Source organism: Aspergillus homomorphus, assembly GCF_003184865.1.
Source record: "Aspergillus homomorphus CBS 101889 unplaced genomic scaffold BO97scaffold_32, whole genome shotgun sequence".
NCBI lineage: Eukaryota > Fungi > Ascomycota > Eurotiomycetes > Eurotiales > Aspergillaceae > Aspergillus > Aspergillus homomorphus.
In genome coordinates this window covers 21,184-39,605 of record NW_020291918.1, presented here as the reverse complement: position 1 = coordinate 39,605, position 18,422 = coordinate 21,184, and the positions used below count along the sequence as shown (strand labels likewise).

Genomic DNA, 18,422 nt, shown 5'->3' with positions numbered 1-18,422 from the left:
GTCTGGATGCAAAGAACTGAACGCTCAGTCTACCGTCCAGTCCGGCCAACGCACTGGCCCTTGCGATCCGATTTCCAAATGCCATCGTCCACAAAGCAATGGGTATGCTATTTAAAGACTGGGTCCGGACTTCCGGAGTACACCGTGGCTCGGCTCAATTTTTCAGATCGGAGTTCTCTTTTGCCAAGGTCTTAGTATTGGACAGATAAAGCTCGGGTTCATTGTCCTCGGTTGGGGTGGGTGGCCGTGGCACTGAGTTGATGAAGAGAAGGGGGGGGGGGGGGAAAACCTTTTTTCGGAGGGATAATTACGAGGCGTTTCCCCTGCATGATGACAACCACAACTAAGTTCAAGCCATGGCTGCGGCTTCGGGTTGTTTTTGCCGTCACTCCCGGAAAGTGTCCGTAGGGAGTGGAAGGAGGATGATATTGAAATGGTTTGTGGGAGGATGTGAGAGGAATTGATGGACTACTTTAACCACCCCTTGTTTTTAGTCAATCAATATCAAGTAGTAAGACCATCTAGTTCAATAGGCAGAACTGCCCCGGTGCACAAGAATCCAAATGACAGGAGGCGAAGAGACGGGAAGACACCAACCAGCTGAATGTTTCAGAGCGACGGTCTGGCCGGTGGAAAAGACAACCATTTGCTGGGGCGGAAGCAGCCGTGTGACGTTTTGGCCCGCGTGGCGTGGCGTGCGAGAGCCAACTGGCGAGTCGACCGACTCCTCTAGTGGCCAGATGCCGATCGCCCTTCTTCGACTTTATTTCCATCCTCCGTGGCTGTACAATCGCCGTACGAACTAGACCGACCAACCCATCAGTCCCAACGGCCGGGTATCGTACACGTACTGACAAGCCTTCTCACCCATGGTTTCAATTACCCTAACTGCGTGGGTTGTTTCTATATTTTCCCACTTTGGGATTAATGTGCGACAAACGCTTGAATAGTCATTCCGTCTAGTCTAGTCTTAAGAAGTCACCTCAGCTCCGACTCGCCCCCCCCCCCCTCTCCCCAGATTTCTTTTCTTCGTAAACCCTTTTCTTCTGCTTTCCTGTCTTCATCGACTTTCAGGGTGGCCTTTCCCTTCGCTTTTAATTCCGATAGTCTCCTTACTAGTTGACTAGTCCCTCTTTTCTGGCTTCCTGTGGAGCTCGTTCGTCGTTCGTTCCCCAAGGCAGGCCCTTTGTGCGAACCGCATATCTTCAACTGTCCACCGTCTTTGTTCCCTCTTCAATTCCTACTACCCACTATCGCTCGTCACCTTCAGCAGCCATGTCGGAAGAAGCAGGACACCCTGAGCAGCCTCTGGTCGCGCCTGTCCAGGCTGCGAAGAATGAACCCTCGGCCAGCGTACAGGAGAAAGAGCCCCGTCCAGGACGCTTGACCCCTCGCCCCAGTTTCCTGGAAAACCTCGCCAATTCCCGCGACAGACAGTTCATGCTTGACAGACGCAACTCCAGTGAGCTTGTCCGATACTTTGTACGTTGTAATTGTCATGTAGATTCACAAGCTTGTGCAACTGACTGGCATGGATAGCATGGTCCCCGCGATCTCGACAGACATTCCAAATGGCCTCTCGCCCTCCGCATGCACGGCAGTATCATGCCCAAAATGATCCTTCCCCTGACTTTTGTTGCCGCCTGGGCTACCGCCATCACCTGCATCTCCCACTTCGTACACCCTCGTGAGTATTTCCCTGCTAGCTTGCTTAGTGATAGTCACTGATCGATCGTTGTATAGTTGGTATCAATAGCATCTTGCTCACTGTCACCGGTTTCGTGGTCAGTTTGGCGCTGTCGTTCCGCAGTTCGACCGCCTATGAGAGGTAAGGCGTGATGCATTGGGCATTTGGTACAGGACTAATCACAGAACAGATGGGCCGATGGACGCAAGTACTGGGCATTGCTGATTCAGACATCTCGCAATCTCGCACGCACAATCTGGGTGAACACGGCCGAGCGAGAGGGAGAGCTCGGAAAGGAGGATCTGCTTGCGAAACTGTATGCTGCCCGGATTACAGGTTGGATGGATATACTGACGTTGCTAGGACGGCCTTCAACCTCATCCTTGCCTTTGCCGTCGCTCTCAAACACAAGCTGCGATTCGAGCCCGATGTCGGCTACGAAGATCTGGCGGGACTCATCGGCCATCTCGACACCTTTGCCAAAGAGGCTCACGACCGTCAAGTTCTCCAGCCCCCAAAGAAGACCCCCTGGAAGAACATCGGCGAGTACCTGGGCGTCTCGTTTGCTGAATCGAACCCGCGCAAGCTCATCAAGCGGTCCAAGAAGCCTTTGGGACATTTGCCGTTGGAGATTCTGAATCACCTGTCTGCCTACATCGACCGCTGCATTGCCAACGGAACCCTGACTTGTGGTCTCCACCAAAGCCAAGCCAGTACGCTCGAAGCTCTTTCTTCCATTGACCCCATGCTAATCTAAATTCAAGTCGGTGGTATTTCTAGCTTGAACGAATGTCTTACTGGAACTGAACGTGTGCTCGATACTCCTCTTCCCGCCGCATACACCATCTCCATCGCCCAGATTGCCTGGATCTATGTCATGGTTCTCCCTTTCCAGATGTGGATCTACCTTCGCTGGATTACCATTCCTGGCTCTATCAGTGTGTACCCTTGTCATGTCTCGAATGTCTACATGGTTACTGACTCTAACTAGTTGCCGCATACATCATCCTCGGCCTTGCGTTCATCGGCAGCGAAATCGAGAACCCCTTCGGCCACGATGTCAACGATCTGCCTTTGGAAACCTACTGCCGTCAACTCGCCAACGAACTCGACATCATCTCCGCCATGCCTCCGCCCAAGCTGGACGAGTTCGGCGTCCGCGAGGATAATTTCGTGCTCTTCCCTCTGAGCACGTCCGGCTACAACGAGTGGAAGGACCGCTCGGTCGACGAGATCCGCGCCGCCCTGCGATCCAAAGTCGTTGCAAACAAGGACCCCACGGAGTCGGAGACGACGACAGTGATCGGGAGTGTGAGCAGTAAACAGTCAGTCTGAGTGATAAGAAGCTATTCAGGAATGGTGGTTCAAAATAAGAAAAAGAATGAGCGGGGGATTACTGCATTGGCCATTGCAATGGCGGGGCAAAATTGGGATTGGGAGTCTTTCTAGCCTGCGAGTCTGGTGTTCTTTGTCGTTAAGAAACATTGATTTATGATGGATGGACGGATAGATGTATTGTATGTTTGGGTTCTTTTGGGTTCTTTATTGATATCTAGGTGGGGAAATCGTATGATCTAGCTAGCTACCTGCATAAATGGGTGAGATAGCACAAACATGTCCAATATCTTCTCTTCTCATGTGTTCATGCTCTGTCTCATGGGGCTGTGTACTAGTCGGCAGTAAGGGTTCACTTGTCTAGACAACTTTAGCTGTTGAAGATAATCCCGTGCACTGACAAGCCCTCGTCCGTGTGGTAGTGCCACGGACAACCAGTCTCCATAGCCCAACCCAGCTTAACAGCTCTATCACGCCCAGTTCTGAACAGTTTACCAGGTATCCCATTCACCCTCCTTACAGCCCAATGATCCCAAGCAATCGGTCCACCTCACGCGACCATCCCCCAACCATCCGAATCAACTCCTGCACCCCAACCTCATTATCACAGGGAAATATCCACAAGCAGGAGCGGAATATACATCGCAACCCGGTACGAGGAATATACTACTCCGCCCAGCCACAACAGTTGATCTCAAGATGAGTCACAGCTAATTAAAACCCCAGCGCACATCCACGACCCAGCCTACCTATCCTCGGACCACTGCGATCTAGGTCTGAACAGTAAGCTACAGCTACAGCTATCGCTACAGCGCACAGCTTGCTGCACACAAACGTGACCATTGCATCTCATCAGGGCAACTCCCAGTCGACTGTACTTTCTTCTTGGTGACTGGATTCCATTCTCCAGCCTGGTACCTTTATGGCTCAGTCTTCCGTCACGCGGGATGGCTGAAGCGGTTGATGGACCTCGCTGCTGGGTTGCGCTTGCTTGGGACTTGTTTCTTGTTTACTGTGGTAAGTGAGGGGATGGTGAGTGTGGTTCAGCTGCTGTTGCTGGCGCTCTTGGCTTGGTGGTTAGATTTATACTATATAGCCCTGAGGAAGAGTGTGGGCTTCAACTAGAAGAGAGTACCGGCGTGTGGAACGACAAGAGCAGTTCGACACTGTTTACATCAAAATGATACCCACCGGTGAGATCACTGGTACCAGCGAGCCGAACAAGACCGCCACCAGAACCAATACTCCAACCCAGCTACAAGTTCTCGGCAAAACCAAGGATGGGAGGGACCTGAAAGTGCGCCGGTATCCCCGATTCCGATAGGCTGGAAGACGAGAGGTTCTACCGCAAGCAGCATCTGGCCGCTGCCTTTCGTCTGTTTTGCAGATCGCGGCTTCGACGAGGGCGTGGCAGGCCATATTTCTGTCAGGGATCCTATTTTGACGGATCATTTTTGTGAGTTGGACAACGATAACTTCCCTCCGGCCCCGGGCCAGTGTTCATTGCGTTCCAATTCTGATAGTGACTAAACTCGCCGTACTTTCCAGGAATCAACCCTCTTTCCGCACACTTCGCCCCTCATCAAGGTCTCCGACCTGATCCTACTCGACGAGAACGGCCTGGTGGTCGAGGGCGACGAGCCCATTAATGCACCCGCGTTCGCCATCCACTCCGAAATCCACAAGGCCCGGCCGGAAGTGAACGCCACGTGCCACATCCACAGCGTAGCGGGCAAGGCCTTTTCGTGCTTTGGCCGCGAGCTGGAGATGATCACGCAGGACGCGCTTCGGTTTTATAAGAGCCATGGCGTCTACCGGGATTTCAAGGGGGTGGTCCTCGACCAGGATGAGGGCCAGCGAATCGTCGCGGCTCTAGGGCAGGGGAAGGCGGTGATTCTGCAGAATCATGGTTTGCTGATGGTTGGGGAAAGCGTCGATGAGGCGACATTCTGGTTTATCAGTTTGGATAAGACGTGCCAGACTCAACTCTTGGCCGATGCGGCGGCCGCAGCCGGGTACAAGAAGATCGTCATCGATGAGCAGGAGGCGGCTTATGCGGCCATGCGAATTGGGGGCCCTGAAAAGGGGTGGCTGGCTTTTCAGCCTTACTATGCCGAGCAGGTTGCGGAAACCAGGGGCGAGTTCCTTCAGTGAAGTCATTCAACCCAAATGACAAGCTGGGGGTTTGCGAAAGCTATCTTGATGATCAGACCAGTTCGACCGAGGCCATTTTCAGGGGCCTTCTGATGACGGCCACCCTGGTCATAAAGAGTCAGCTGTCCACAGTGCGTTTTTCTAATCGTGCGAGAAGCCCGGGCGTTGCGGATCTTCCCTCTTTCTGATAATCCGCTCGCAATCATCGACACGGACATTAGGATGAGCCAATTCCCAATATATCTGTCAAAGAGCAATAGCACACTGGATTTGTGAGCGTCCAGAGAGAATCCGTGGTCCCCCGCCCTGAATTTCTGTAAGAGTTGATCGGAGATGTCAATAAAGTATATATGAAGTCGTATGCTGATCAGAGCTGTAGATCATTCTTAAAGACTTGCGATAGCATGGTGTTGCATTTCCGATGTCATGATCATGCCTGGCCCTAAGGGTAGTTAACGTTCGGATCCGAGAACGGTATACCATTGGTCTTCACCCAACTTTGAGACCGAATCCTTCAGTCTATTGTCGTAAGGGCGAGTGATCACCATCCCACGAGCCAAAGCCGAAGATCTCCATGCTGTACGGTGATCGGCCAGGCAGCAGAAGCCCCACCTGCAGGGCGAACTGTTGCCTAAACCGGAAAGGCTAAATAATCAGAATCTGGTCAGCCCGCTGGGAATGCTTCTATTGAGTCAGTTTTCAATTTTTCGTCAGTTGCTCCAACTCAGAGCAAGAAGAATGCTCCAGGCTGCTATATTTGAACGATACAGTTGCTTAAAGATATGCGACTTGCGTCATAGTGATACTCTAGGGGCGGAGAGATCTACCTGTTGGAGCTCCTTGTAGATCTAGCCGCAGGGGCCGAATGCAGGATGATCAGCAAGACCTGATACATAGGTCTTGCTATGGTGTGGCATCCCCATGAGCTCTCAAACAATGCACACATGCGTGAGTAGCTCCTGAAACTAGTGTTTGGAGCTAATTTCCTGTGAGTATGCGTTTCTGAAAGGAGTGTCTTTGAGCAGAGGTCAAAAGTAATCCCCCAAAAGAATTACCACAATCTGGCAATGCATAAGGAAATACCATCCTTCCAGCGCGCTGCCACAGGGGCAAGCGCAATGGCTACGCACAGGGCCAGGCATGGTCCTAGCAGCCACCGGGATCATCCACCCAGTGCGTTCGCTATTGAATCGGCTAATGCTCGGAAGCCGTATCCTGCCGGATGAGCGGACCGCTATTCTTTGCTATGTACCAGCCAGTGATCGAAGCAGCAAGCCCACAACAAGGGTGTGGCGTGACCTGGAGGCATGGTTCGACCGCATCCACTGGGTCGGCAAAGCTTATCGCGAAGATTCTCGGTATCCTTGACTTGCGAATGTGCCGGATGACTGCTGGGCTATTGACAGCTTTTCCGGGTTGACCAAATATGGAGGGGTGGTGAAGAGGCAGACCTGTCATGGTACCAAGTCAAGATTTTGCCAGACCGACCGAGGGTTGTAGTTGGCAGTCCCAACTTCACGGCCAGGTCTTCCGAATTTCGGGCTCGCACGATTTTCAAAAGGCTAGAAGATCGTTGAGTTTAAAAACTTACTCATGATTATCACAGCAAAGTACCTGATGGAGTAATTCGATCCACTTCTTCTCTGATCGGTTACCCCTTATAGAATCCGATCTTTAGTCCCTTCGGGGAGAGTGGATCTGATCAGGCGTTCATTCTGTCGCTGTCTTTGTCTGCGGATATCTATCACGACTTCTCAGTCGAGAACTTCGCGCATACGGTGCGGCCAAGGTTTGTTGTTGAGGGATAGATGTGTGGTTGGCAAGTGTTCAGTGCCAATTGATCCTGGAAGCCATCCTCCCGCTATTTGATCAGCAATCCACGGGGAGATAACTGTCCCTCAGCTTGGATGATGTCCATGTTCTGTAAGCCTAATTGGGTATTGTGCATGGCGTGTGTGATATGCAGGAACCAGGCACGAGTGCATGCCATGAGGCTGACAACACAAGTGCCAATGGTAGTACGTAGAGGGGAAGAGGAAACAGTAGCAGCAGGTTAATGTTCAGGCTGTAATCATACATGAATAAGTGTTCTAGTGGGGAGGAGATTGTTGTAGTGCTTATGCGGGGCACTGCAACCTTTCTCCCTTTCCGCATGCGGAATCTGTCTAGAGCGCCACCGTCACTATCTACTTTATCTAGTTTACTTGGTCTACTTACTTAGTGCAAGTCTTTAGTCAACTACACTAGTCCACACTCCACCGTCATCTCACTAATTCCCGCTTAGATAAGGAGGGGAAAGGAGCACGAGCTCAATGTGGAGCAAAATCCCTCTCCCTCCATCACGTCGGATTTCACATGCACGATCTTGCCTCCCAGAGTGTCCCTTACGCACATTGGCTTCGTTGGAGAAACCTCTTTGATTTGGATTGATTTGGAGTTTATCTTTCGACAACTAGACGCACACGCAGCTCACTCTCATATCCTTTTCTCATTTCTGTCCGCAGATTTCAGTTCAGTTCCTGTTGAGAGATTTGACTTTCACACCCTGGTTCGAGTCGACCATCTAGACTTGAGCCAATGAATAATGGCTCACTTGCCAAGTGCATTAAATCGTTCTACCAACATGTGGAGCAAAAAGTGAGCGGCGGCTCAGCGAATCTGCCTATCACTGTCCTGTGCAGGCCGTGAGGGACCTTGAAACCCCCGGTGATTCTCACCTCTCAACCCCCCCTCCTCGCCATTATTTGGCCCATACTACTCCATTGTGGGGTTCGAACCATTAGCCGCACTGGACTTATTTCCCGTCTTTGCTGGGCTCGATCTGAAATTGGTTGCCCCCCAGCCAAAGTCCAAATGTCAATGTGAGCTGGCTGGCTTGAGCAATTCATGGTTGGAGAAAGGGACCAGGAACTGAATTGACGGCAGTTCTAACCCGGGCCCTGGAGTGGATACCCGTTCTGGCTATATTAGATCTCTTGTTCCCCCGTCGTCGATACTGTCATCCAGCAAGTGGCGTCAGTGACCAGCCCTCAGTCCGCCACCGCGACGGTCTTTTGCTTCACACCACCCCCTCAGTATCTCCCGGATTGCAATTATGGCCAATGTGATCAGCAGCTACATGCTTGGGGTTGCTGGTGGTTATGCTTGAATCCAACTGAACCAATACATGACTGAACAACACTTCGCTCCATCAGATCAACTCAGCAATCGACCTTCGCTTGCATCGTCAACCTTTCCAAGTTACTAACATGCGGGTTCCGCCCGCCAGTGTCCTGGCGACATGGCCCACTCCTAACTATGTCGACCCTGTAACTCGTGGCAATTATGTGCTTATCGTGAGCGTCGTCCTCCTCAGCGTGGCATTCGTTGTGACTTGCCTCCGTCTCTATACACGTTTGAGAATAACGTGCACGTTTGGTCTCGATGACATTCTCATTATCTGGGCCCTAGTAAGTTCCATGTTGCAATATCGCATGTCTAGTCACATGCTAACCTGCTTCAGGCTTTTGCCATCGGAATGTGCGCTGTCACAAGTATAGCGACTGAGAACTACGGTTGGACTCGACACATTTGGGATATCCCGGTTTCCTGGTTGCCAACCGTCAACAAGCTCAACCTTGCGTTCCAGATTCTTTTTTCCTTGTCGTCCAGTATCACAAAACTCTCTCTATTATGGTTCTGCAAGCGTCTACTTGGAGCTGGGAGCAAAGGTCTTTATTCGTCTTATAATATCGTGCTGATCATTGGCATGGTCATCGTGGCAATTTGCTGTCTCCTTTTTCTCTTCATCTCTATCTTCCAATGCTCGTGAGTATTCCCCTTGTTCTTGATCACAAGTATAACCTTTGGGCGATTATATGCTAATGAACTAGGCCAATTCATGCATACTGGGACGTGGCACCCACATACTCCTTTCATTGTATCAACGATGGTGCTGCTGTGTTCTCGGCAAGTGTCGTCAACATTTTCACTGATTTCCTTACCACCGTGCTCCCGATGCCATTGATCTGGAACCTGAAACTCCCCACCCGGCAACGAGTTGCCGTAATTTCGATCTTTGGGTTGGGTATTGTGGTCAATGTTGCCGGCTCGATCCGGACAGTCTATGTCTGGAAAAGCATGGTGGCTTCATACGATACCACGTGGGTCGGATGGCCTGTTCTTCTCGCCGCCTCGATAGAAATCAGCATGGGATTGGTATGTTGCTATTCCTCCCCGACCAATTGAAACTCGTCTGACTTGCGCTAGATTTGCGCTTCTGCCCCTGCATTGAGGCCTCTTGTCACATTCTTCTTGCCTCGTCTCCTGCAATCGAGTCGCCAGTACGCCTCCTCTTACGGACTCAAGGGCTTTCCGCGAAAGGGGTGGTCATCAAGCGGGCCGACCAAAGATTCGAGGATTGAGGATCGGCAATATGGCTATGAAGGCGACACCAACGTTGATCGCTTTGAAGTTTTGCGTACAGTTGAGATGGAGACTTGGTCTGAGATCAAGAAGCCTGGACATGCTGACAGTAATCGCTCTCCGTCGATTTCAAATCACATGCGGGTTGCGACACCTACGCATCATGTGGAATTAAAGAACCACGGTGTGGTCTACACGTCGCCTGGTAGTGACAAGTCTACTGCCTCCCTTACTCGGGATACGAACTCGAACACTGACCGGTCGACGTTCGACGATAATAATTACGTCTAGGTCCGACTCTCAATTCCATAACAACAATTCTTATGATGTCTTTTTACCACAACACTTCGCCATCACGGCAATAATGCATACAATCGTAATCGTGCTCAACACTTGTACGTATCCTCCTGAGGATCAGGGCCACGATGTGTAATTCTGGCAGGTTCACCTTTGCTTGTGTATAACGATGTATATGTACTTTATGGGTATAAATGTGCCACGTCAGTCCAGGCTCGCCCTCCAAGCGACGAATGCAGCAGCCTACACGTTATCCAATTCAATGATGTCTATCTATCCATCACTTGCAGCGGGCGAAGTACTAGAAGTGGGTCGATGGAGCCGCTCCGCGATCAGAACCCGCACTCTCCACCCTTTTGACTCCGGTTCAGCTTGGATGCCAGAGTGGCCTGACCAGTCCATGGCCATCGCGTAAATTACCTCCTTCGGGCTAGACAGACATTGTTGCCATTCTAAGCCCTTTTTAGTAGAATAGGTATAGTCGGAGGTCAACCCAGCTGCTGTCATCTAGGAATATCTACATGTAAGAGGTCAGAATCACATGCATACTAACAGGCACCAAACCGCGTTTCAAGTGGAGACACAGTCCACAGCTGACGTATCCCACTAGTCATTAGTAGAGTAAATTCCCACGAGTCAGTCTTCCTCCGAGTGGACGCATCCCTCCAGCCGAGGTATCTAGTCGCGTGTCTCAGCATCGGTAGACAAGCCAGTCTAACTACAAGTAACCCAACCCCCGGTCTTGGTCCTTCCTTCGAGAAAGAACTAGCAGGGATTATATGCATGTGCGAAACTCAGCGACATACCCGCGACGCCAAAGAGCAATCTAGATCTCTTCGTGAACTCCGCCATGTATTTAACTTTTATTTAACAGTGGACACTGTGCGTTCTTGGACACGGAAGAATGTGGGTGTTTTGCCCCGGTAATGGGTTGTTTGTTGTGCTTCGGGCTGGGTTTGGCTGCTAGCGTTTTTTAAACTTCAAGTTGTTGAAGCTCGGGGAGAGGGGTTAGAGACCTTTTTGGGTATGGGACTGGGTCTTGTTGGACTATGAATCTACCTATGATTACGCGGTTGCTTGATGGGTTCGACTCGATATTTCGACCTCGCGAGTGAGAGGGATTGGGTCCTTGTGAATGGAGGCAGAGTATTATTGGGGTTTAGACTCGTCGAGGGACTTATGTTGTTGGATTGACGATGGCTCTGATGGAGTAAAAAGGTACTGAACCTTGGATTGATTGGGCACTAAATATGTTTTCGGCATCATCGTCAACTGAGGTCTTTGACATGGCATAGCAAGGCAGTAAATATGAAGCCAATTGGATCGAGAGTGAGAGTATATCCTATCGATGGAGACAAGAGTCTTATAAATGATTTTGGGTATCGCTATTTGCAATTGTGCTCAGGGTATTACCCAGAACAAAGTCTTCGGTCACCCACCCAAGGATGAATTGATCTTGAATCTGGGGAGTAGATTATAGAATAGTATAGGAATCGAAGTATTACGTCCTATACCTAACTACTGCATGCGCTCCTTGTCTACGTATAATGGGATTGAGTAGTGGAGTGTATAATAAGAAGCCCTGGCATGCAAGTGCTGAATGCGAAGCTCCGTTTCGGACCCTCACGATGTGGGAGTTTTATGTTAGTCGTGGTGTCTAGCCTTCTTGCTTAAGTTCTCACAACTTCCTGGATCTCAACCCGACCGGGGTGAGCTCACTGGACTATAATATAAGCCTTCATAGCATTCCCTGATAGCTTTCCACCATGCAACAGCTGATACTGTGGTGTTGTCATGGTTCGCGGCGCAGACGGGGTTATTTCGTCTTCCTTGATGTCGACATTGCCAGATATAGCGGTCACCGAGACTGTTGGCAGATACCAATCTAGGATTCGACGTTGTGAAAATTAACTTTACACGCCTCTTTCATCTTGTTTCTTGCTGCTGTATGGCTTGCAATCTTGGATGGTATGCAATTGCGAGCGATAGGAGGCCCCATATGTTGAAGTTGCCGCCCGGTACTAGCACGTCTCCGAGGCATTCGGTTGGCTGATCCGTAGGATCGTGTTCATCGTAGAATTTCTGGAATTTCATTTTCTACGGTGCTAAGGCCACTATCAATGGATAGCGATGAGGACGTTCTCGCGTGAAATCGGGTTAGCTACCTTCGAGCGTCAGAAAATTGACTCCTCAATCGACGAACATATATGTGATGATAACCTTTTCAGGCCAACTTACCGATTTTCTCACCCCAAAGTGCAATCGACTGGACCATTTCCCAAAGAAACTCTGTAAACTCCGTGGAACATTCTGCAATGCCACCCCATCTTGCCGTACGACAACGAGAGCAGAGCCCGCATCGCACTTTAAAAAGGTTGCTTGCTTCGCATGAGGGGAAATTTCCTTATCTCCTCCGCCAAGCTGGCCGATAAGAACGATCTGGGGAACAGGAAGCTATCTCCAATTCCATCTTCGTAGCTGCTGTGCTTCACCGCTGCATCAAACACATCATTGCAAAAGGAAAGTCTTTCCGGGGAAGCACCGTACGAACAGCAATCGGACCGGTAGACGAGTCAATGGGTAATGACTGCTACTAATAGTTGATTGACCAGGACTGATTGTGAATTCCCTCAATCGGCGCCGTTTTTGTATCGCCGAGCACGGGCTTACCATGGCTCGTGATTGGTGCAAATCGCCGAGGGGAGCTCGAAGGCGCGGGGCAGCTTCCGCCAGAGCTTCTTCTCCCTCCGCACCGTGGCTGGTATTTAACCTGGCGCGCCGCCCCTTTGGGAGAGGAATTTTGATTCTTTGTCTCAAACTTCATTCTTGCGACTTGTCAATTGCAGCTTAATCTCCGATCATTCTTGTCGATTGTTGATTCAGGCTGGTTGGGTGAATCCTCGTCTTCGTCCCCCTCAATCCCGTATCTGTCGTCATAGCCTTATCATCTCTCCCTCTCCGCTTCTTATCCTGATTGTGCCTGGCACAAGGGGTAATTCCATCCATCATCGTCACCAACTACAGAACAATTCTCTTGTAATTCACAATGGCAGCTGTCTTCCGCTCCAGCCTCAAGCTTCGCTCGACGACGCGCCTGTCGGCCGTCCGCTCCCTCAGCACCACTGCCCACCTGCGGGCTGCTGAGAAGCCTTTCTTCTCCGATGAGCCGACCGCTCCCAAGTTGGCCACCGCTATTCCCGGCCCCAACAACAAGGCTGCTGCCCAGAAGCTGGACCAGGTGTTCGATGTGCGCAGCTTGAACATGCTGGCTGACTACTACAAGTCTACTGGAAACTAGTATGTTTTTGGGATTCTTCGGACTCAGGTTGTGAGCCATAGAATAGTAGCTAACCCTCGACCTCAGCATTGCCGATCTCGACGGAAACCTTCTCCTCGATGTGTAAGCTTTCCCAATGCCCTTGACTCTGCCCTTCTATTTTTGATCTTAACGTGATGCTCGGCGACAGCTATGCCCAGATTGCCTCCATCCCCGTTGGTTACAACAACCCTCACCTTCGCAAAGTCGCCGAGTCTCCGGAAATGGTCAATGCCTTGATCAACAGGCCCGCTCTGGGTAACTTTCCTTCCCACGACTGGGCCGATATCTTGAACACTGGTATCCTCAAGGTCGCTCCTAAGGGTCTCAACCAGGTCTTCACTGCCCTGGCTGGTTCTGATGCCAACGAGACCGCCTACAAGGCTGCCTTCATGTACTATCGTCAGCGCGAGCGTGGTGGCCCTGAGAAGGAGTTCACCGAGGAGGAGTTGCAGACTACTATGACCAACCAGTCTCCCGGCTCCCCTCATCTCTCGATCATGTCCTTCAAGTCTGCCTTCCACGGTCGCCTCTTTGGCAGTCTGTCCACCACCCGCAGCAAGCCCATCCACAAGCTTGACATCCCTGCCTTCGACTGGCCTCAGGCCCCCTTCCCCTCCCTCAAGTACCCCTTGGAGGAGCATGCCGCAGAGAATGCCCAGGAGGAGCAGCGCTGTCTGCAAGAGGTGGAGCGCTTGATCAAGGAGTTCCACAACCCTGTCGCGGCCGTGGTGGTGGAGCCCATCCAGTCTGAGGGCGGTGATAACCACGCCTCTCCTGCTTTCTTCCAGGGTCTCCGCGATATCACCAAGCGCCACAATGTTCTCTTCATTGTTGATGAGGTGCAGACTGGTGTTGGTGCCACTGGAAAGTTCTGGGCTCACGACCACTGGAATCTGTCGACTCCTCCCGATATGGTGACCTTCTCGAAGAAGGCTCAGACCGCCGGTTACTACTATGGAAACCCGGCTCTGCGCCCGAACAAGCCTTACCGTCAGTTCAACACTTGGATGGGTGACCCGGCCCGTGCCCTCATCTTCCGCGGTATCACCGAGGAGATTGAGCGCCTGAACCTGGTTGAGAACACTGCCATTACCGGTGACTACCTCTACGCCGGTCTCGAGCGTCTTGCCAAGCAGTACCCCGAGCACTTGCAGAACCTCCGTGGTAAGGGCCAGGGCACCTTCATTGCCTGGGACTCTCCCAAGCGTGATGAATTCTTGGCAAAGGCCAAGGGCGTCGGTGTCAACATCGGGGGAAGCGGCCTGAGTGCCGTGCGCCTGAGGCCCATGTTGATCTTCCAGAAGCACCATGGTAAGTTAATCGACATCACCTGAATTAAGATGACCAGAAGCTAACATTGCTGCAGCTGATATCCTCCTGGAGAGCGTCGAAAAGATTATCAAGCAGCTGTAAAGCAGCTTGATTTCCTTCTTTGAGTTTGTTCCTATCTGATATTTTTGTGACACGAAATCTGGCGTTCATTGGTACATTGGGCGGATTGGCATTTTGCTGGGGTTATTTCTTGTGTTCTATTTCAGCCCAGATTCAGCAAGGTATGGATACGACTCGGGATGACTTGATGTCTTACATGTTACGTTCGCATCCGAAATAGCAATTGGATGCCGTCAAAATGACAACATTGAGTTATTCATCTAATCGGGTATCGAGTGTGGTTTGAGCGTTGACCTTCTCACCCTCCCAAGGTCATCTTTGAAAAGTAAGCCGTAGAAAAGCAACCCCAGCGTAGTAGGACATCGAAAGGATGAACCAGCCATGAGTTCCCGGATTCGTATACAGTAAGATAAAGCGCAAAAACAAGAGACCTATTCCAAAAACTCCAATATTGTGCAAACGCGCAGGGGAAAAGAAACCCGTCTCCCAACCCTCATCTACCTAAAACGTCCATGCCACGCGCGCTCTTGTTAATCAGCAAGAAACAGAAAACCGACGAACCCCTTTCTATGCTTCCTCTTCACCCGTGCTACCATCTCTCCTATACAGCACGTTAGTCAACCCTCTGCCAGACGAAACCCAAAATATGAGTATGGATGGCTCAACACATACGGAATATACTTGACACCCGAGTCCTCCAAGCTGGAAATAATCTCATCGGGAAGCTGAGCAACGAGATTTCAAGAGTTAGTCCCAGAAGGAATATAACCGCCCCAAAGATTTTAGGGCATGCTGTAAGGCCAAAATCAACTCACCGATCCAGTCACCTTCACGGCGTATGTACCGGGGACATAGCTGTCCAGTCGCTGCCACCGCGCCACCCAGCTGGTTGTGGGATCCCGGAGCGTGAGCAGCCCCTCAAAGACCTGCGATGTGCATTCTTGGATGGCGTCGTTGTTGCCGCGGAGGCCGAGGACGTTGTCGCAGTTGGGACAGCCTTCGCGCATAAATTTCTGGACAGGGGTGTTGCACGAGTTAGCTTGTTTGTGTTTGTATTGGGTGTGTGGGTTGGTTATTGGGAGGGGTGGCCGGCGTTTTGTTTGATTTGATGAAGGGTTCGTTTGTCTTGTTGGTTGGTGGTTGGGATGGACTCACGCTGTGCAGTTGGACGAGTGAGCATACCATGCAGGCGCGGAGAGTGCGCTGCTGGCTTGGGGCGACGTAGTAGGACATTCTTTTGTGTGTGAGTGTGAGAGAGAGAGAGAGTTCAGCCGGCTTCGGGGAGGTGATGGGTTGAGATTTGAGGTTGCTAGCAGGTTGGAGGACTCCTGCCGGAGGGCGTCCTTTGTTTGCTTCGCTTCTTTGTTGAGGAGGTGAAGGTTCGAAAAGGGTATGGATGCTAAGATTGACCGGAAGTTGGTACGCGGTGGGAAGAGCCGCGACAGGGCTTGAGCTGTGCTTTGCTTTGCTTTTGCTTTGCTTTGCTTGAGACAATCCAATTGACTTGCTGGTCGGACTCAAATGGTCGCAGGTTCTCGAATCGGACCGGAAGAGGGTTGCCAAGACCGGAGAAAACGGGCGGGACCATCAAATAAATCGTCGGAGAGCTTTCGATGCTGATCGTTTAAAATCAACGCCGCGCAACTGAACAGGAGGACTGTGGCTGTTTGAAAAGTTCTTCAGTTGAGAGTCATTTGCCCATTCAGCGGATTCTATTCCACTCCCTTGTATTGTTGTAATCTTTGGCACCACCAACCTCTATATTCAGTGCTCCGGTGATTTGGAGTGTCGTGCTCGCTGCATCATCGCTCACTCACTCACTCTTCTTCTCCCCGCCTCTCTCCCTCTCTAATCAATTTATTCTCGCGTGCTCACCTGCCGAAAATCTCCCCTCCATCTACCTTATTCTTACGGCATTACTTCTTCTTTCAATACTTCTCTCATCCCTCTTCCGATTTCATATACCCTTCCTCATGGCGTCTTCCGATCTTGAGGCCGCCACTGCGCTGAAGGCGCAGGGTAACAAGGCGTTCGCTCAGCATGAGTGGCCCGCTGCCATCGACTTCTACACTCAGGCGATCGAAAAGTATGATAAGGAACCCACCTTTTTCAGCAATAGAGCTCAGGTATGTCGCGTCATTCTGTTCTATACCCTTCTCAATTCTTGAGGTTATTTTCTTATAAAATTGTGGCGGTTTCTGGTATGCTGATACTTTGCCTGGGTGGCGTTGGATAATCTAGGCACATATCAAGCTTGAGGCTTACGGATTTGCGATTGCGGATGCCACCAAGGCTCTGGAGCTTGACCCCAACTTTGTCAAGGTTTGTCGATAGGTTCCGCTGTGATTTGAGCGCATGGGAGTGAACTGGACCTGACAATGCCTACCCCCACTTAGGCATACTGGAGACGAGCCCTTGCGAACAGCGCCATTCTGCACTACAAGGAAGCCCTGAAAGACTTCAAGGCTGTGATCAAGCGGGATCCGGGCAATCGCGATGCGAAGCTGAAGCTCGCAGAGTGTGAGAAACTGGTCCGTCGCTTGGAATTCGAGAAGGCCATCGAGGTGGGCGACCCGCCCTCCGCCTTCGAGAGCTTGGATATCGACTCGATCGCCGTGGACGCCAGCTATGATGGTGTAAGGCTTGAGAAGAATGAGATGACACAGGAGTTCATCGACGATATGATTGAGCGGTTCAAGAATGGCAAGAAGATCCACCGCAAGTACGTGTTCCAGATCATCAAGGCCGTGAAGGACATCGTCTACGCGGAGCCGACGATGGTGGAGGTCGGCGTCGAGGAGGGAACCCGCTTGACGGTCTGCGGTGATACGCACGGTAGGTGTTAATGCGCCCTTGTCTTGTTAGGTTTGTCTGGAGACTAATGGCTTGACAGGACAATACTTCGATTTGCTCGAGATCTTCCGCTTGAACGGCTTCCCGAGTGAGACGAACGCTTATCTCTTCAACGGTGACTTTGTGGATCGTGGTTCATGGTCCACGGAGATCGCCCTTCTTCTCTACGCTTACAAGTGGCTGCGACCCAACCGCATCTTCTTGAACCGTGGCAACCACGAGACGGACGACATGAACAAGGTGTATGGCTTCGAGGGCGAGTGCAAGGCTAAGTACAACGAGACCACCTTCAAGGTCTTCTCGGAATCCTTCTCCGCTCTGCCGTTGGCCACGTTGATCGGGAGCAAGTACCTGGTTCTTCATGGCGGTCTTTTCTCCAACGACAACACTACCCTCGATGACATTCGTAAGCTGGACCGCCACAATCAGCGCCAGCCGGGCCAGCAGGGCTTGATGATGGAGATGCTCTGGACGGATCCGCAGACCGAGCCTGGTCGTGGACCCAGCAAGCGCGGTGTTGGCCTTCAATTCGGGCCTGACATCACCAAGCGCTTCTGTGAGAAGAACGGGCTGGAGGCGATCATTCGTTCGCACGAAGTTCGCATGGGGGGCTACGAAGTCGAGCATGACGGACGTTGTATCACAGTCTTCTCGGCACCCAAGTACTGCGACACTACGGAAAACAAGGGGGCTTTCATCAAGATTGGGCCCGAGCTCAAGCTTGAATACCAGGTCTTCGAGGCTGTCCCGCACCCTGACATCAAGCCAATGGTAAGTCTGACAGGCCCCACGATCACAGGAAAGTAGACGCTGATATTATCACAGGCCTACGCACAAAGCTCTCTCATGTCTATGATGTAAGCTGACCCCTGGTCTTGGCTTGTGAGTCCTTGCACGCGAGGAAGACTTCGCGGTTCGGAGACGTGGCTTCGAATACATAAACGAGCATTCGGATAGCCTTGGAACACACAGCACAAGGAC

General features: G+C 51.3%; 7 protein-coding genes across 7 annotated transcripts; 5 read left to right on the top strand and 2 right to left on the bottom strand.

The window, feature by feature from the left end:
- The first annotated feature begins 1,000 nt into the window (after positions 1–1,000).
- Positions 1,001–3,323, top strand: BO97DRAFT_407141 (UPF0187 domain membrane protein). Its single transcript, XM_025695584.1, has 7 exons — positions 1,001–1,482; positions 1,540–1,687; positions 1,744–1,828; positions 1,878–2,003; positions 2,051–2,400; positions 2,452–2,625; positions 2,679–3,323. Exons 1-7 carry the CDS (start codon positions 1,276–1,278, stop codon positions 3,020–3,022), a joined length of 1,434 nt encoding a protein of 477 aa, XP_025549172.1. The 5' UTR covers positions 1,001–1,275; the 3' UTR covers positions 3,023–3,323.
- BO97DRAFT_145379 (uncharacterized protein) lies at positions 3,153–3,891 on the top strand. Its single transcript, XM_025690132.1, has 3 exons — positions 3,153–3,366; positions 3,445–3,674; positions 3,749–3,891. Exons 1-3 carry the CDS (start codon positions 3,282–3,284, stop codon positions 3,794–3,796), a joined length of 363 nt encoding a protein of 120 aa, XP_025549171.1. The 5' UTR covers positions 3,153–3,281; the 3' UTR covers positions 3,797–3,891.
- Positions 3,892–4,202: 311 nt separating this feature from the next.
- BO97DRAFT_471932 (arad-like aldolase/epimerase) lies at positions 4,203–5,250 on the top strand (the record flags this gene model as incomplete). The annotated part of the gene is made up of 3 exons (XM_025700087.1): positions 4,203–4,327; positions 4,378–4,447; positions 4,664–5,250. The coding sequence occupies 3 exons, from the start codon at positions 4,203–4,205 to the stop codon at positions 5,174–5,176; spliced, it is 708 nt and encodes a 235-aa protein (XP_025549170.1). The 3' UTR covers positions 5,177–5,250.
- Positions 5,251–5,344: 94 nt separating this feature from the next.
- On the bottom strand, positions 5,345–6,260 carry BO97DRAFT_145200 (uncharacterized protein). Its single transcript, XM_025690131.1, has 3 exons — positions 6,004–6,260; positions 5,675–5,821; positions 5,345–5,618 (listed from the first exon to the last, which is right to left on the bottom strand). The coding sequence occupies exons 1-3, from the start codon at positions 6,120–6,122 to the stop codon at positions 5,513–5,515; spliced, it is 372 nt and encodes a 123-aa protein (XP_025549169.1). The 5' UTR covers positions 6,123–6,260; the 3' UTR covers positions 5,345–5,512.
- Positions 6,261–8,424: 2,164 nt separating this feature from the next.
- Positions 8,425–9,871, top strand: BO97DRAFT_426798 (uncharacterized protein; the record flags this gene model as incomplete). Its single annotated transcript, XM_025697158.1, has 4 exons — positions 8,425–8,625; positions 8,679–8,983; positions 9,049–9,373; positions 9,425–9,871. 4 exons carry the CDS (start codon positions 8,425–8,427, stop codon positions 9,869–9,871), a joined length of 1,278 nt encoding a protein of 425 aa, XP_025549168.1.
- A 2,782-nt stretch (positions 9,872–12,653) lies between these two features.
- On the top strand, positions 12,654–14,852 carry gatA (4-aminobutyrate transaminase gatA). Its single transcript, XM_025695583.1, has 4 exons — positions 12,654–13,174; positions 13,242–13,277; positions 13,345–14,507; positions 14,563–14,852. Exons 1-4 carry the CDS (start codon positions 12,924–12,926, stop codon positions 14,607–14,609), a joined length of 1,497 nt encoding a protein of 498 aa, XP_025549167.1. The 5' UTR covers positions 12,654–12,923; the 3' UTR covers positions 14,610–14,852.
- An 11-nt stretch (positions 14,853–14,863) lies between these two features.
- spt4 (transcription elongation factor SPT4) lies at positions 14,864–16,128 on the bottom strand. Its single transcript, XM_025698502.1, has 4 exons — positions 15,744–16,128; positions 15,404–15,601; positions 15,261–15,313; positions 14,864–15,189 (listed from the first exon to the last, which is right to left on the bottom strand). Exons 1-4 carry the CDS (start codon positions 15,819–15,821, stop codon positions 15,156–15,158), a joined length of 363 nt encoding a protein of 120 aa, XP_025549166.1. The 5' UTR covers positions 15,822–16,128; the 3' UTR covers positions 14,864–15,155.
- Between the last annotated feature and the right edge of the window lie 2,294 nt (positions 16,129–18,422).